This window comes from Malaclemys terrapin, chromosome 7, assembly GCF_027887155.1.
Source record: "Malaclemys terrapin pileata isolate rMalTer1 chromosome 7, rMalTer1.hap1, whole genome shotgun sequence".
NCBI lineage: Eukaryota > Metazoa > Chordata > Testudines > Emydidae > Malaclemys > Malaclemys terrapin.
In genome coordinates this window covers 70,632,926-70,644,300 of record NC_071511.1, presented here as the reverse complement: position 1 = coordinate 70,644,300, position 11,375 = coordinate 70,632,926, and the positions used below count along the sequence as shown (strand labels likewise).

The 11,375-nt window shown below is 38.4% G+C and overlaps 1 protein-coding gene across 5 annotated transcripts; it reads right to left on the bottom strand.

Annotated features, from left to right (window-relative positions):
• Positions 1 to 1,127: 1,127 nt before the first annotated feature.
• LOC128841238 (otolin-1-like) lies at positions 1,128 to 11,126 on the bottom strand. Of its 5 annotated transcripts, none has more exons than XR_008445786.1 (6): positions 10,930 to 11,126; positions 9,492 to 9,562; positions 7,497 to 7,613; positions 5,429 to 5,870; positions 1,773 to 3,168; positions 1,128 to 1,369 (listed from the first exon to the last, which is right to left on the bottom strand). XR_008445786.1 is itself a non-coding variant. In XM_054036103.1 (6 exons), exons 3-6 carry the CDS (start codon positions 7,570 to 7,572, stop codon positions 1,920 to 1,922), a joined length of 345 nt encoding a protein of 114 aa, XP_053892078.1. In that variant the 5' UTR covers positions 7,573 to 7,613; positions 9,492 to 9,562; positions 10,930 to 11,126; the 3' UTR covers positions 1,128 to 1,919. The 5 variants fall into 5 exon arrangements, 2 of the variants coding, with proteins under 2 accessions (XP_053892078.1, XP_053892079.1); XR_008445785.1 differs by having other exon boundaries at positions 1,128 to 3,168; positions 5,429 to 5,511; positions 5,754 to 5,870; XM_054036103.1 differs by having other exon boundaries at positions 1,128 to 1,954; positions 3,052 to 3,168; positions 5,754 to 5,870.
• Between the last annotated feature and the right edge of the window lie 249 nt (positions 11,127 to 11,375).

The following is an 11,375-nucleotide window of genomic DNA, read 5'->3' as shown; positions in this document are numbered from 1 at the left end:
CTTGTGACCGCTCCCACAACTCCTTTTTGGGTCAGGACCCCTACAACACCTTGAAATTTCAGATTTAAATACCTGAAATCATGAGATTTATGATTTTTTAAATGCTATGACCGTGAAATTGACCAAAATGGACCGTGAATTTGGTAGGGCCCTATCTATGAGTCAAGGCAGCACTGGTGCTCATCACTGACCAAGAAGGAGAACACGCAGGATAGCCTTTTTTTAAACTCCAGAACTCTAGGCATGGCCCTTCTCCCAAGGGGGAGAAACAGGAAGGGTCCCAAAGGCAGGGAAAACTAATCTACACTAACTATAAAGAGGCTATTTAAAATGCCAGACTAACAACTATCTACAATTACATTTACAGACTGTGCAAAGATATCATCATCAGACACAGAGGACTCCAACTCTGGTCATGCAGTGGTAAGAAGGAACTGGAGAGGGCAGCCCACCATGGGAATCCAGGCGGCCGAGGAGCCAGGAGCTTGGCACTCAGGACCCCAAGTGCTTCCAAGCTCCCAACTCCCTGTGACTCCACCACGGGGCTTGCTGAGGAGCTAGGTAGGTGAGCTGGCAGGAAACTAGGCAGGTTTGATTCTATCAGAACTTCATTGAAAAGTAACAAGTTTTTGATTTCAATGAATGAACAAAGTCCAATGAAAGAAGGTTTCACTGGAATATTTCAGACTAACTCTATTAATTACCTTGGCACTAGGCCTGGCCTATATACAAAGATCCACCAGTTTAACTAAAGGTGTATTTTTAAACCAGTTTAGTTAAATGAGCACAAAGTCCTGTGTAGACACTCTTCATTTGATTTAAAGCTGGCTTAGTCAGCTCTATTTGATTCCTTGATGATTTAAACTTAAATTGATATAATCCAGTGTATAATCAATTTGAGAGTGTTCACACAGGAGTTTTCACTAGTTTAACTAAGGTGGCACAACTTTTATGCGAAGAACAGCCCTTTTCCACATAGGGCCTGATCTTGTGAGGAGACCAGTGCTTACGGAGAGATGCTCAGTGTCTGTAACTGGATTCAGTGAGATCTGAGGGTACTTGGGATCACCCCAGAGAATTCATCTCTCATTGGATTGGGCCTTTGTATTGTCTTTGGGGCAGAGAATGTGATCTGCTCTATATTTTATAAAGCATCACATAAGTCTGAGGCATTGTATAATTCATTAATAATGAAAATGAACAAAACCACTGGTTAATGCATCAGACTACAAATCAGAAGGCTTAAAAGAGATCAGAGGTAAAATTATGTTGAAAGGCAGCATTCTACTACAGCATCATCTTACCTTGTTTGTACTTGGAGAAGCTGCTTTGCAGAGCTCTCAGCTGCCCTTCCAAAGTACTTATTTGTCTTTTAAGAAGAAAGTTGCATTAATCTTAATGTTAAAAGAAATAAGTAATACAGACAAATAACAGCAGACCTGTAATTTCTACTCTACAGATGTCTTGGTTATGATCTAAATCGCTATATGTCCAGGTTATAGATCTAAAACTGGATTGCCTAGCTTTTTTATGGGATAAGAATTACACAGGATGTGTGGATGTGTCTATCCATTACCTGAAGGAAAGATTGCATCATTTCTACTTACTCCTTCTCTTTAAGGACAGGCCTTGACTAAACATCGTTACACTATTCACACATGTAGTGCTTGGGGACCAAAGTCTGTAGATATATCACTTTCTGAGATCTGGTCTAATAAATACGTTATTCGGTGAATAACGTAACTGAAGTCGACATAGTTAGATTCACTTACCGCGGTGGCTACACAGCATTGTGTCGATGGGAGAGCATCTCCCGTCGACTTCCTTCACGCTTCTCAGGGAGGTGGAGTACACAAATCGATGGGAGAGTACTCTCCCATTGATTTAGCATGTCTTCACCAGACCCGCTGAATTGACACTCACTGCATCGATTCTTGCAGCAGTACCGATCTACCTGTAAGTGTAGACATGGCCTGAGTGCCCAGACTGGTCGTCCTGGGCTACATAATGCTAAAAATGCTTTCCCCCACTGCTACTATATCACTGAGATGTGTCATTTTACATTCGGTAAACATTTAGGTGGAGTTGGAGGAGGGTGTTTTGAAGTTGTAGATGGGCGGGGTGGGGGGCACTTCTAAATGGTACCTTAGGGACGGTTCACAAATTGTTATGAGCTTGGACATGCTGGTTTTACTTTGTCTACATATGAGGTATTATCTAGATCTCAATCTATTTATCTAGATAATATACATACAAACACTCTAACAGACAATCTGATCCTGGGATAGTGCAATATTTTGATTCTCTCATTACTCTCAGCATGATCTCATTTTAGCAAGCTACCAAAAGTGATATCCAACATCCACCCTTGGGTTAATGTCTGTGTTAGAGGGGTAGAAAATAATGGATAGTTGAGCTCTAAAGTAAGAAGCTCCTTGCCCCTCCCCCTTCAATCTAGGGATTAAAATAATCTACAGTGAGCTATATCCACAAATATACTGGAGTCCTCATGAAAATTTCAAGGCATTTTTTCTCGATCAGAAAAGAGCCAGAAAAGAAGCAGTACAATTTTTAAAATTATTTTTGAAAATATAAATTCATCATACATAGGAAGATTTTGTGATTACTAGAATGGGTTTACTACTCTGTGATTTTTATTATTTGAAATCTTCGCTCCATTATGTAAACAGGAGTTTTGTCATTGACTTCAGTGGGACCAGGATTCTATCCATGAAACAGATGGCTGCTATATAATTTATAAAATACTACTGATTAATCTTATCATAGTGATATTTTGATTTTATATTTAGGTAATGTCTTGCATTTTGCAGGTGAACCAGTTTTACATAATGTAAATTATGCACATGTAACTTGAATATACATTGGTAGAGAGAGAATCTCTCCTCATACATTTTTCCCCAGATGGGGCTTACTTGAGCCCACTTGTGGATGTGGGGCAGAAAGTGGTCCAAAATTCATTAGCACACACCAACAGAGAAAACGCTTAAGTCCCTTCCCCAGCAAACAAACAAACCCCATTGCTTTACGTACCTGATAGTCCACTGTCTCCCTTTGTTCCTTTTTCACCTACTGAACCTTTATCACCTTTTAGCCCAGGAGAACCAATTTGCCCTTTGGGGCCCTGTAAACCTGAGCTTCCTTGTAACCCTATTGTTAGATCAAGTGAAACAGATACAAGAAGAACAAGTTAATCTGCAGATTAGTTTTCTAATTTCATATATAAAATAATGGGCATTTACACACCACCTTTCCTCTAAAAATCTCATAATATTTTACCAACAATCAATCAATTTAGCCTTGATGCTGTCTTTGAACTAAGCAAATAAAGTAACTGAGATCCAGAGAGGTCAACCCTATTGGTCAAGGTCACTTAGTGAAACAGTAGCAGGGCTAGGTATAGAACCCAGGTATCCCGACATGCAGTACACTGCTCTAATAAATGGATAACTGTGCTCTCACATATTTTTATTTATTTGAACACGGGCTGAGATCCAGGGATCCCTGAGTTCTAATAAAAGCTCTAATGCTAATCTTGGACAAATTACAACTTCCACAGGTTTTGCCCCAGTTTCTTCATTTGTAAAATAGGGATAATCACACACCTTCAGAAGTGATTCATAGATTCTAGGACTGGAAGGGACCTCGAGAGGTCATCGAGTCCAGTCCCCTGCCCACATGGCAGGACCAAATACTGTCTAGACCATCCCTGATAGACATTTATCTAACCTACTCTTAAATATCTCCAGAGATGGAGATTCCACAACCTCCCTAGGCAATTTATTCCACTGTTTAACCACCCTGACAGTTAGGAACTTTTTCCTAATGTCCAACCTAAACCTCCCTTGCTGCAGTTTAAACCCATTGCTTCTTGTTCTATCCTTAGAGGCTAAGGTGAACAAGTTTTCTCCCTCCTCCTTATGACACCCTTTTAAATACTTGAAAACTGCTATCATGTCCCCTCTCAGTCTTCTCTTTTCCAAACTAAACAAACCCAATTCTTTCAGCCTTCCTTCATAGGTCATGTTCTCACGACCTTTAATCATTCTTGTTGCTCTTCTTTGGACCCTTTCCACATTTCTCCACATCTTTTTTAAAATGCGGTGCCCAGAACTGGACACAATACTCCAGCTGAGGCCTAACCAGAGCAGAGTAGAGCGGAAGAATGACTTCTCGTGTCTTGCTCACAGCACACCTGTTAATACATCCCAGAATCATGTTTGCTTTTTTTGCAACAGCATCACACTGTTGACTCATATTTAGCTTGTGGTCCACTATAACCCCTAGATCCCTTTCTGCCGTACTCCTTCCTAGACAGTCTCTTCCCATTCTGTATGTGTGAAACTGATTTTTTCTTCCTAAGTGGAGCACTTTGCATTTGTCTTTGTTAAACTCACACCATTTCTCCAATTTGTTCAGATCATTTTGAATTATGACCATGTCCTCCAAAGCAGTTGCAATCCCTCCCAGTTTGGTATCATCCGCAAACTTAATAAGCGTACTTTCTATGCCAATATCTAAGTAGTTGATGAAGATATTGAACAGAGCCAGTTCCAAAACAGACCCCTGTGGTATCCCACTCGTTATGCCTTTCCAGCAGGATTGGGAACCATTAACAACAACTCTCTGAGTATGGTTATCCAGCCAGTTATGCACCCACCTTATAGTAGCCCCATCTAAATTGTATTTTCCTAGTTTATCGATAAGAATATCATGTGAGACCGTATCAAATGCCTTACTAATTAATTAATTAACAAATTAATTTGTATTAGTGATTAATATTTGTAAAGCACTTTGAAAACGCAAAGCACTATATCACTATTAAGAATTAGAATTACAGTATTGACATATATGCTCTTTGCCGTTTGCTTGATGACACACTGCCTGAGCAACAATTGCACAGAGAAATGTGAAGAGTGCATCTAATAATGGTAGATGTAACTCCACCATCTAATACTATTAAATCTAAATGATGAATATAAGATTACTTAGGAATACTAGACTGTCTTATCAAAGATAAAGCGATTTTATTAAGACTTACATAATTCTGACATCATGTAGCGATTGCAGGTAAATACAAATAGAAGTTCTGTTAAGATTTAGCAATTCATGTACTGTGGGGTGATGAAACTAGTTTAGATAAGATATGTCCTTATTTGAACTTAAATTAAGGATTGGTTTACTGTCGGGAAAGTTAGTTTAACTTTCTGGGAATGCTTATTTTTGTACTCCTAACTACACTAAGGGCTTGTCTACACGGGGAAATTGACCAATAAAGCTACAGTGCAATATATCTATTCCACTATTATTATGCCGGCCAATTTCCCTGTGTAGTTCAGCCCTAACAGGCATGGGTTAAACATGGAAACATTGAAATACTGAAATTCTGGAAAAAAAGCAAGCTACTTACTCTGTAGTTTTCAATCGGTTAGAACTAAGAATTCCATGAATTTCATTAGAGAGGCTGTATTTCCAAGAGCTGAGTCCTGATTTCTAGGGCAAAGGAGATTTGGTTATGCTTCAGATAAGTGTACAGCCTTTGACTTTGTATTTAACTAAATGGAATCTTGAACCCTTTCAACTTGTGTCCGTCACTATCTCCTAAGTCTACAGGACAAGTTCTCAGCCAGTGTAAATGGAGGCAATGGAGCTGTGGAAATTTGCAGCAGAAGAGAAATTGTTAAATTGGAAGCAATCTTTGCAATGCAGAATTCAAGCCTGTCTACATCACTTACCTCTGTCTCCTTTGTCTCCTTTTGCTCCCTTTTCACCTACTGAACCTTTGTCCCCTTTTGGCCCAGGGGAGCCTGCGATTCCTGGCTGGCCCCGTGAACCTGTAGTTCCTGGCAGGCCTAGGGAGTGATGAAGGGAATGAGATGTACAAACCCAGCAATTTTATTCTCAGTGAGTCTCCTGATGGGAATAATTCTGGGCTTTGCTGGTTACTTGATGATAGACTCTGAGTGAATGCACAGGGAGACTTGAGGAGTGTGTGGATTTTGAAATCTAGCACCATCATGTAACAGATTATAAATATCAGAGGGAAAATTCCTACTGCTTTTTGGTGCACAGTCATCAAACTATTCCATCACAGCTAGATGATTCAATTGCGACTTGTATAATTCCCACATCATATAGAAATCAGAGAAAGTTAAAGAAAATTGCACATGTCCAAGTGCACAATAACCCACAACTATCTATTTCTGAATACTGTACAGCACCGTTAGATTGGAAAGAATCACTGAAGTGCACAGTACAGTCTAATGACACCACTTACCTCCCTCCCCTTTTACTCCTTTTTCACCTGGTGAACCTATATCCCCTTTTGGCCCAGTAGGGCCCACACTGCCTGGGTTACCCTTCAGACCTGGGACTCCTTGTAATCCTGATGAAACAGGGTGAAAGGGAAATGCATGAAATGTTCATTTATATCATAACCCTATTAAAACTACTGTCCCTGCTTGGAAAGATCCATTCTTTTTTTTTAATAATGCCTGACTGGTTGCAACTTTGTGTATGGGCAACAAATTGAGATGAACAGGTTGAGAGTGATGACTGGAATGTGATAACATACAATCAGTAGCCAATTCAATAATCAAAATTAGATTGCTCTTTTTGGTGCAAAATCCTTGACCCACTCATTTTTTCCAAGGAAAGGGAGTTCTGTTTGAAACTAGAGAATTATGATAAAGGTAAAATCTGTTTTAAAGAGTTCTGTTCATCTGAATTCTGAGTATGCAAAGTCCTTTTTATTCATTTTTAAAAATGCTATAAACTAAAAACAGGAAAGCCCTGTTTGGTAGGACCCATATGAAATGTTTGCAGTGAAACAATACAAAACTCATTTGATATCCTCTCTGAAGATGAACACAAAACTAAGACCAGGTTCACTGAAAAGTTCAATAAATTTCACATGTACCTAGATTAGTACTGAATGAACAAGCCGTAGCCTCATTTATAATTTTGTCTGAAAATCATGTGAAATTTGCAATTTTGTTACAAAACTGGTTGAAATTGAAAGTAAAATATTTTTGGATGAGAAGGTACTAGGATCAAGGCTAGATAAATGCTTTGTTCAAATTCCTGTGAAGCTAAGCCACTGGTCTTCACACAGTTTTACTATAAGGCCCAAACTAAGCCCTACATCCAAACTTTATGGCATAGGCTCATCTCTACTATCAGGAGATTTTCTCTATCCCCTGGGGCAGTATAGGATTGTTCCAATACTGTATACATACATATATTTGGATATTTAACCTAAATTTACTTTTGTTCAGTTTTTATCCTAATAGTAGTAGTTATAAACCCATAGATCATGTATCTTAGGTACTTGAAGGTCCACTATTAAGATTAATTTAGTTGGAGTAAACATGTTTACTTTCAGTTCTGCTTAATTCCAGTTCTTTTAAGCTTTTTTCAGATGGTTAATGGCTAGTGATCACATTAAGCTTCCCAATCAAAATCATCATAGCTCTTACCTCTGTCTCCAATATCTCCTTTTGTGCCTTTTTCTCCTAGTGAGCCCTTTCCTCCTACTTGTCCAGCAGGGCCCATCTTTCCTGGGGGACCTTGTGACCCTTTTAATCCCTGTAATCCTAGTGTTGGGTCAAAAGAAAAATAATAGATTTAAAAAAGAAAAAAGTGAGTGAGCTGCAAGAGATTTGCAGATGAATAGAATAAGGTTTGTTAAATTAGGGCCAAATTCTGCTTGCAATTCATCTGCAATCCATCAGGGTGTAAATCAGGTAAGAACCTGCTCCTTGTAATCTATAATAAAATATAAAGTCTGGTGAGTGTCTATGGACATGATTAGATTGCAATTTTAGTATCAGTTCATTAACTGTCCAACTCTTCCAAAGTGTCAAGATGGTTTAATGATTTATTTAAGATTAAAATAACTGAAGTAGCAAATGGAAGACACATGTTGAAAAGGGTGCTCACCCTGGGGCAAGACTGAAGATATGTAACAGAAATCAATATTGTGTGAATCAAAGAAGAGATTATTCTCCTGTGGGTTTAATTAATCACTGCTTTAGACCTAAGGAAATATCGCTAGGAAGTATTGGTTTAATATTCTTGCACATAACACTCACCAATCCGTGCCCACTTTTATTTATGAATTAATGAAATTTGTGTTTTTATTCACAAAAAGTGGTGGTAGAGGAGAGCAAAACCATTCCAAATACCACCATGAATATAGATTTGCAAGAGCATTCACAATGCAAAGGCTCCTGTGACTATTCTGAACAGCTCTTTTAATTATTCACACAATAGATTCGATAAACAATTCAGAATGTTCAAGGATAATTTGTGGATAAAAAGAGGAGAGGAGGGGTGATTTTTGTTTACAAAACTGAAGCCATTCATGCAGGGATGGAAAAGAAAAGCAGGGGACTTACAGGAATAAACAAGCCATGCAAATAATACCAAATACTCAGAGATGAGTCTGCAAATAAAACTTCACAAAACTGGTCAGCGAGCAATTGCAAAAAAATGAGCCAATGTACGAAAACGATTAACAGCTTGTAGACAACGTACAAAAAGGAATGCAGACTAAATTGTTCAGATACATTATTCACAATGAATAATATGACAGGTTCTTTTAGGTACCTATTGTAAATTAATTAATTCCCCTTTTATAATTTGTAACCAAATGCAATATTATTGAATAAGAAAGTAATCCTTCAATGTAAACCTCAATACGGGAAACCTTTGTTAATCCTGTAAGCCAGTATTTTTTTTTCTTGCGTCTATTCTGGGATTTATATTAGGAATTAAGTAATCGTGCAAACTACAGAGTAATACCCTACAACGTATCTTGATGGAGCTCTTGCTAAACAAAATTGATCTGAGGTAAGAGGCAGGTAAAAAGGAAAGTGTTTTTATTGTAGTGAAGTTATTTTAAATATTTAGTGTAAATAAGACTTCTCTGAAAAGAAATACCACAGTCAAATTCTCTGCTTTATTTTACTGTGGGAACAGTCACTCACCCAAAAGAGTATTTACCCATGTGAGTGGTCCCACTGAAGTCCAAGGGTTCACTGAAGTGAATCTAGCCCCAATTGAGTGTTTACATTCAACATGCATATTTTACCTTGTTTGACCCACCGTACTCCTCAAACTTCTGGATATTTTTGGGAAAGAAAATTAAGACAATTTTCACAGTTTTTTTTTTAAAACAACATAGAGCTAGTCTACGAAGTTTGATTTTTTAAAAAACTGGGGAAAATTGCATTTTAAAAATCTGTTTCTGAGCCATGTCTACAAGTAACAACTTTCAATCACTACCAATGCAAGCCAGATATCAAATTGGTGATCCAGAGATTAAAGGTTTTACAGCACTTCATCTACCCCAGAGGCATTCAGTCCTATATAGTAAGAGGTTTCATTTTGAATATGAACAATACTGTCAGCTCTATCCCAGCCTTCAGTAATTACCAGTAGGAACATAAGGACCTTCAGGTTTTACATACCGTATGATTAGCTGCATCTTTTTTGCAAAAGTGATCAGTGTTGGAAGTAGCAGCATTGTTCAGGTGTCTGACTTATTGAAAAAAAAAAAAATCAGAGTTACCCTAAGAACATTTTGATTCCATGTAATCAGTTTATATTTCGTGGTGCAAACTGATTAAACAAAGTAATGTTCAATGCATACATTCTAGTTCATTTTCTTGGTTTCTCATTATTTTACATAAAGCATCAGTGCTCATGGAAAACACTTTATTAAATTCTGGACAGATCTTAATGAAACTTTTTTTAAAGTTTGTCCTTTGTTAAATTATTCACCATGCAAAACCAGAATGAACTAAATTTAAGTCCCATCGTGCCATCCGCTATTTAAGTGTTTGCAAACACTTGAGACCTGATCCTGTTCCTTATCCCATGTGGACGGGCACCTATGTGGTTCTCCACTGCAGCCAATGGGGCTCCAGGTAGGTGCAGAGGTCCTCCTGTGCAGAATATATCTGCTGGAGCAGGCCATAATTCTTAAGATTTAAGTGAGCTGAGCAACTGTTTTTCTAGAGAGTGAACTGGGTAGAGCCCTGCTCAGGTGCACTGTGCATGCTGGGGAAGTGGGCACACAGGCTGGACAGGATTGCTGTCCTTGTAATTCAGGACACAACTGCAGTCCTGGTCACACAAACATTGATGTGGGCAGAGGCTGCTTTGGAGGATTTAGGAAAGGGTTAGAGTCATGACTCTTTCCCCCACATCAGCCAGCAGAAAGGGTCCTAAGGAGCACAAGCTGCACCCTGTTCAAAGGTAGCTCAATGACTATAGTTCTCCTGTGGTCCTGCATCAGTTGTGCCTGCTGGAACATAATGGCCCCAAGAATCTCCTGCTGAGCCACTACCCTTTAAACAGGCTGGGCCAAAAAGTGACAATTGGGCCCTTAAGATCCGGGGATTGATGGTTAACGTAGTGGATTTCTCCCTTTTTTGCTAAATACCCAGTTACAGAAAAGTATCAGAAGAGATCAAAGGTTTGATTTGTTCAGAAAGGCACTGCACTAAAAGCCAGTTGATAAACTCGGTGTATTTTAGTAACTGGCAGCCAAGAAATTAACAAACATACCAGAATTTGCTTCTACTGTACATACATTTCACCCAAGCATGAAAAGGGTTAACTAAGCACTGACAAGTTTCTCTGAAACGGTTAAAATCAAACCTAGAAGTACACCATCTGTTAATAAGCAAGAGATGCATTACTCAAATTCATTTAATACAATGCAACCTGCTATGTTAAATTTCAACATCATATACGGTAGAAGTATTCAGATAGTCACATAATATTACATAAATAATATTTTAAAATAAACTCAAAATATAAATTGTGCTACATGCTGAATGCAACTTAATCATTAAAGGACAGAATTAAAAGTAACAGCATTGATGATATCCAGTCACTTACTCTGTAATTTCTGGTGCTCTACAGAAGCATTACAGGAATGCTTTAATAAGAGTTCAACTCTCCATTTATATGGTATCCATTGAGTAACATGACATCCCGTTTCTCATCCATATCACATTCCAGTAAACAGGAGTTTTAGTTTTGCTAAGGAACATTTCAACATTCTAGTTTATCTTGAAATGTTGGCGATAGTGAAGGCCAGGTACAAGAAAGGGATTTCCCATAAATGCAAAACAAAGGGAAGTTGGAACAGATCTGGCCTAAGAGATTGCAGGACAGAATCCAAGCCCATACACTAATCTGACCTCTCTTATATTTGGCAATCTTGGAAAAAGTATGTGCAGTTTATAGCTCATAGTTTAAGCCTGTGCAAACTGCACATGCTGGGCATGATCAAAAGGCCAAGGAAATTGACAGGCTATGGAACAGGGTCATACAGGGGATAA

What these genes read in the sequence shown, in the direction of transcription:
- LOC128841238 (XM_054036103.1), bottom strand. Translation starts at nt 7,572, where the DNA reads ATGGGCCCTGCTGGACAAGTAGGAGGAAAGGGCTCACTAGGAGAAAAA. An exon ending in AGGAGATATTGGAGACAGAG is followed by an intron (nt 5,871 to 7,496) that starts GTAAGAGCTATG and finishes ATCACTCCCTAG; the next exon opens with GCCTGCCAGGAACTACAGGT. An exon ending in AGGAGACAAAGGAGACAGAG is followed by an intron (nt 3,169 to 5,753) that starts GTAAGTGATGTA and finishes ATCTAACAATAG; the next exon opens with GGTTACAAGGAAGCTCAGGT.